Genomic DNA, 6,747 nt, shown 5'->3' with positions numbered 1-6,747 from the left:
ATAGTTTTAGTTGTCCGATTAATTTCTTTCTATTTTTAGTAGAGACGGGGTCTCGCTCTTGCTCAGGCTGGTTTCGAACTCCTGAGCTCAAGCAATCCTCCTGCCTCAGCCTCCCAGAGTGCTAGGATTAAAGGTGTGAGCCATCGTGCCCAGCCCGATGCACACATTTTATACCATGAGAAATAATATTAAACTATAAATGGAGATAAACATATTTTCAGCATTCAAGAATTGGCCTTTCTTGAAAATATTACTAAAGGACAGACTTCAGACAGCCAAGAGATAAATGGGAAAATACAGGAAAAGGACTGCCGGGACAGGTGAATGCATCTGCCTGTAAAGCTAAGATCAAGATAAACGCAAGGATGCTGGTGCAGAGTGCACGTGCCCCAACACGATTTAGTTAATGAAAACAAGGGTTGGAAAGTGGGGACAGGGCGGGAGGTCACACACGCACACTAGTTTTTCAGCTTTCTTCAGCAGTGCTTTATAAAATATTTAAGTTTAACAAAATTATATTTGAAATAGTAAGGCAAACACAAGGAAATAGTATAATTATTCAAAACTGAGTGGTGGAAGAGAAGGGGAGAAAATAGAAATACATGGAAATATACTAATTTTATAATTGCTCACAACAGGAAATCAATATCTATTGTCCAAAAATCAAAGATTCAGTTATGTTACAAAGTTACACTCACGAAGCTAAGCAGCCAGAACAAAAATATAAATATTCAAAATTATCAAAGAGATACATAGGAAAATAAAGAAAACAGACCATATAATGAGAGGTGTTTTTTTTTAACAAATAAACATATACCGTCAGAACTAAGACATATCTGTCATATCTATCAATGCAAATGGCCAAACTCCCCTGTGAAAAGGAAAGGACTCATTAAATACTTAATAGCCAACTGATTTGTATTTGTACCTGTACTATGGGTAGTTGTCTACCTGCAACCCACCAGCATTCTTTTACTTCATTGCAATCTTAGCTGATTGAGAGCCACAAATTAAATAGCATGTGCTGGTTTGATGATTAATGAAATCTAATGTCTTTCTCAGGTTTGTTGTCCTTTTGCATTATTTGGGGCATGTTAATTCACTGCTTCCCATCTCATTGACAGTGAAAAACAAAGTTGTTAAAATGGCCTTCAGGGCCCTGTGGGATCTAGCACCCTCTACCTTTCAGGCCTTTTCTCTGATTTCCCTGGCCAGGTCTCATTTGCTGGCTCCTGCTCATCTCCCTGTACTCTAAATATTGGAGTGCCCTAAGGTCCAGTCTTTGGATTGTTTCTGTTTTCTATATATATTTACCTCCTTGGTGACTTCAATTTTGTGGTTTAAAAATACTATCAATATGCTCACAGCTTTCCAATTTATAAACTCAGCTACAACCTCCCCACCTCCCCACTCCTGAACCCAGACTCAAATCTCTAACTGCCCACCCCACAACCCCATGTGGGGCTCGAGGGAGCCAGGGCTGGACACACCTGGCTCTATGTTCCCCTCTGGCTGTGCTGTCTTCTGCCAATCTCTCCCCGGTTCAGTATTCAGTGAGGCCTTCCCAGGTCTCCTAACTAAAATAGCAATATCTTTCTATCCCCAACATTCACAGTCCCTGACTTACTCTTATCCATAGCATTGGTCACCATCTGGTATATTTTGTAGATAGACAAACAGACAATAGTAAAGGAGAGATCGAACGACAGAAAGAAAATATTCACATAACACTGTTTCTAGGCATTATTTTCCTGCTTTACAGACAGCATTAATAAACATAATCCTCCCAGCAACCCATGAAGTGGGTACTACAATTATCTTCTTTTTATAGATGAGTCAAATGAGGCACAGCTCAAGGTCACACAGCTAAGAGTGGAAAGCCACACTCTGAAAAAACACTGGCTGTTGGGCTCTAAACTACATGTTCTTAACCATTACACTTTATAGCTTTTCATATCTATGTATATAGGGACGTATATATCATACACATATTTTTTCCTGTCTCCCACTAGAATTAAGCACCGCTAACAGAGAAACTTTATTGTGTTCACTGTCTTAACCCCGGCACCTAGTACAGGGAACCTCACGTGTACTAGGCAATAAACTGAACTTTATTGAATAATGGAACCTCATATATCTTTCAAACAAAATAAAAATTGATGCTGATAAAAAAAAAAACCAAAACTTCTGTTTCCTTCCCGTATAATAAAAAAAGAAATGTTTCAGGATAATTTTTTTTAAAACTCTGGATATCTGCTTGCAGAATTCCAGAAAACTTTATGCAACACAAGGAAAAATGAAAACAAAAATATGAACATTTTTATTTCTAAGTCATATTTCCCAGAAACAATTCTGCCATGTTCATCATTATATACAGCATTAGCATTAAGGTAAGGGCAATCAGATTGGTAAATTCATAAATCACCTCTATTCTTATACTTAAAAAAAATCTTAAGTAGAAACAAAGAGGTAACAGCCTTACGTGGGGACCACAACAAAGGCAATGGAATGAAAGGACACACTGAAGAAATCACTATAAGTGATATTTTCAGAGGCTGTGGATTCATTTAATTTGGTGACACGGTTTGACCTTCAGGTTTCTATCTTGAGTGACCTGTAGAGGGTTTTGCCACCAATTTTGTGAGGGTCAAGGGTGACGTGTTGATTGTTTTACCTGTGGAACATCCACATTGGGATGCTGAGATGGTTATTAGACATACATGTCTGCAGTATATGGTAGAGGTCTCAGCTCACTGACTCGAGAGTCATCAAAACAGGGAACTGGTACTCAAAACCATGGCACTGCTCGGGGAGAGAGCGCTGGCTACAAAGAGAAGCAAGGCAAGGGCAGAAAGCTGGGGAACGCCCAGTGTAGTGACTAGCATTATATATTGTGCAGTGTTCAATATTGTACGTGTTCAATAAATCCTGTGAATAGGAGAATGAGAGTGTTATTGACTTGCCAGGACTTAGAAACACAATTCTGAGATTCTGGCTTCTAATCAAGCTGAGAAACAGAGATTTTTGAAGCTGCAGAGACTTCCTCCTTCAAGACAGATTCTGTGTGGCTAGCTACTTTTCCTGTATTTTACTAGACCTCAAAAATCTATGCAACTAAGCTATAGAAAGAAGTACTGCTACAGCCACAATCTATCAATACAACAAGTAATCATTGAACACCCCTGATTTGCAAATATATCTTGTTAGGGCTGAGACTTCAGGGTAAAATGTGTGTATAAAATATTGTCCCTACTCTCAGAAAGTGTAAAATGCAATTTGGAAAGAAGACAAATCAATCGAGATTTAATAAGCAATGGCTCCTAATAGCTTGTGTGACAACAGAAATTGTATAGACCATGGAGCTGCAGAGTTCAGAGGAGGGCGAGTGACACTGAGCTTGGAAGTTCATGGAGAGTCTCCTAGAGGAGATGGGATTGATCTGGACTGAAAGACCAAGGGTCAGGAAGAGAAGGTTATTCAAGTGCATAGGTCTGAGCAAACTCAAGGAGGTTTCAAAGTTCAATTTTCCTGTGGGAAGTAGTTTGCAAAACAACTGAGAATAGAAGGGTGGAAAGGCAGAGGCAGGGAAATCAAAGTCACCATCCAACGCCAAGTTTGAGTTGTCACACTCACACTCTGCCAGTCATTTGGTGGAGCATTTTTGCTTTATTTTGGACCTCCTTCCAGTATGTAGCAAAGGTGACAAAACTCAGAACCCAAAAGAAGGCTTCCCTCGCCTACCTAGAAATGTGAGTCCCACCTAGTTTTTCCTAAGAGTCAGTTCTGGAAGGAAAGGATTTGGGACTTGGACATTTGAGGAGGTAGTCGGCACTGGAAAGGAAGGGGAAAATGTAGTGAGTTCTAGATTTTTCCTGAAAGAAAATCCTAAAGATGCTTAACTTATTGGGGATTCTCACTCCCAAGTTAGAGAAATCACTTTGTACAGAAATAGAATGTGGCTCTGATAAATTACTTAAAGTCAAATCTGATTGGAGACCTCAGCCCAAGACCTAGTCATTTTAAGACAGCTCCGGTGTCACCAATGGCAATCCAACTGAAGGATTCAGTGGGTCACTGAAATTCCCTGCAAAGGATACTGATCCACATGATGTTTTCATCTTCCAGTAGATGTCTGGGCTCTCCCCAGGGCAGGGAGTCCCCAAAACAAAGGAGGGACAGTGTTCCCACTGCACATCTGCACAACCTTGGGAAATCTGTCCTTATTTTCTGAACAGACAGCCAACTTCACTTATGCATCCTCCTTCCCCTTTTTGCTGCACTTTCTGTACTCACCTGAATGAAGATATATTCGTCCTGGACAACCAGGGAACTGATGTCAATGGAGCGGGCAAAGGGCCCACTCCGCGTTGTCTCGGCGCATTCCTGGATCCTGCAGGTGAGGTAGTGGGCATCTGAAACAGGAGGGCAGAGTGATGCTTAGACTCGAGAGGAAATGGTGAGGGCGCTCCCAGCAGCACACAAGGCTCTACTTCATGGGGGATCAATGAAGTGATTTGTAACAACAGTGAGATTTTACGTTTTTGTCCACAAAATTTATAATAATTATAAAAATGAGAATACCTATTTTAAGCAAGAGAATGGGGAGAGAGTTAATTTCATATCATACTGGGGGAAAAAGTAAATTGGCATAGTTTTATGGAAGAACAAATTTCAAATGACTACCAGAAGTTTCAATGTGCATATCTTGTACCAGTAACTGTCATTCAAGGGCTGTTTTCTAGAGAAAGGCTCATGTATTTTCACAAAGTAACAAGGGGAAAGATGCTCATTGTCGCATTGTTCATAGCAGTGAGAAATTAGAAACAGGCTAAATGTCCATGAATTAAAGAACATTTAAATAAACTAAGATACATACATATCAGAGTACTATGCTGTAATTAAAAGAACCTACATATGCAACATAGTAATTTCTCTAAGTCACTGCTCTGCAACCTTTTAAAAATTATTTAACATCATGTAAAGTATGATCCAATTTATGTTTTGAAAAAAACTTATCTTTATAAATGTATAGGTTTTTGCCACAACTTCACAGAAAGTAAGTTTTATAAGATACATATAACATTTAGCTATGATCATTTTGGGGGAAAGAAATGGACTTAGGACATACACAGAATTGGAGTGAGGCCTTTGCTTTTTACATTATATACATCTTTATGATTTTTACAAGAAGAATGTATTCACTTATTACTTATATAAAATTTATAAAACTTGATAATTACTTGTAAAATCTCCTAAAGATATCAACAGCTGAACCCTCTTCCCTCTCCTCAAGCAACCCAAAATATTTATGACAGCAGCCATAGCTCAATGGGGCATCTTTGGCTCTAAAAGGCATTTTGATTATGTCTACAGGGTCCAAAAGACAGTCCTTTTGGTTGTTTGCCCCTTACAAAAGCTACAGGTGAGTCTCTCTGAAGAAACCACTGTATACATTTGCTTTAAAATATGGTTATTATTCATTCAATGGAATTTAAAAATAAATGCTCAAAATGGAAAGTAGAAATCACTTCAAAATTAAAAATGAAGCAATCTTTATCACCTAAAACCTCATGTATTATTACATATATCTACCTATGCAATTATTACCTTGTACATGTACATATGTGTACAGAGGTGTCAGGCTACAGTGGAGGGGTAATACACAGCAGAGATAAATAAAGAAAAAATGGTTTAAAGAAACAAAAGTTATAACAATTGAGTTTAAGATAAAGGTATTTTAAATTATCCCTGTTTCTCTTTAATTAATTTTTTTTTTTTTTGGAGACAGAGTCTCACTGTGTTGCCCAGGCTAGAATGCCGTGGTGTCAGCCTAGCTCACAGCAACCTCAAACTCCTGGGCTCAAGCGATCCTCCTGCCTCAGCGTCCCGAGTAGCTGGGACTACAGACGTGTACCACCATGACCAGCTTATTTTTTTCTATATATTTTTAGTTGTCCAGCTAATTTCTTTCTATTTTTAGTAGAGACGGAGTCTTGCTCTTGCTCAGGCTGATCTCGAACTCCTGACCTCGAGTAATCCTCTCGCCTCGGCCTCCCAGAATGCTCTTTAATTAATTGGTGGATGGATTCAACATTTCTTGTGCACATACTATATACTCGGTAATACAGAAAATAATGAGACAGAGATCGTTAATTCTAAAAGAATCTGCTGTCTAGGAAAGGGCTTACTCATATGTAGCTATTACACATATTAATTTGTAAACCTGATGCTAATCTAACAAGAAAACGTTTCGATGAGAAATTAATTCGTTATGTGCTATAGACACCTACTTCTTGAATGCCTATATTTGAGTGATGCCCATTTGTTTTCATAACCATAATCCAAACATATTTAATACTGGGCTCATCCTATCAGCAGCCTAATCATCTGCCCAGTAGCTAAAGCCCTTAAACTTTTCTTTCTTCTTCAACCCATACAATCCTGTCAGTTCCTAAACCTTAGATTAGGAACCAATTCTGCCTCTGAAGTCGCTCCAGAGTCTCCTCACTTCTCTCCATTGCCTGTGCCACTTGCCTGGGACACTTCCTTGTCATCTGTGTTCCTGTTGCACACCTTTCACAACTAGAGTTCAAGTGGATGAGGGATCGGAACCTGGGCAGACCTGAGGCAAGGAGCCAGGGTCATCTCTAAAACCGAAACCTGAGCAAACACCTCCCTGCATCAAAACCACCAGCAGGGCTGAGTGCCCTGGGACAGAGCCCAGATATCTGCCTATGACAGAACATT

At 39.3% G+C, this 6,747-nt stretch overlaps 1 protein-coding gene across 1 annotated transcript in view; it reads right to left on the bottom strand.

Moving 5' to 3' along the window:
* SORCS3 (sortilin-related VPS10 domain containing receptor 3) overlaps nucleotides 1–6,747 on the bottom strand; it is a 624,980-nt gene that overhangs the window by 152,921 nt on the left and 465,312 nt on the right. Inside the window, exon 7 of the mRNA XM_012661662.1 lies at nucleotides 4,294–4,412. Within this exon, the coding sequence (XP_012517116.1) occupies nucleotides 4,294–4,412 (119 nt within the window). The remainder of the gene's footprint in view (nucleotides 1–4,293; nucleotides 4,413–6,747) is intronic.

Source organism: Propithecus coquereli, unplaced genomic scaffold (assembly GCF_000956105.1).
Source record: "Propithecus coquereli isolate 6110/MARCELLA unplaced genomic scaffold, Pcoq_1.0 Scaffold73, whole genome shotgun sequence".
Lineage (NCBI taxonomy): Eukaryota > Metazoa > Chordata > Mammalia > Primates > Indriidae > Propithecus > Propithecus coquereli.
This window is presented reverse-complemented; position numbering and strand designations above follow the sequence as displayed.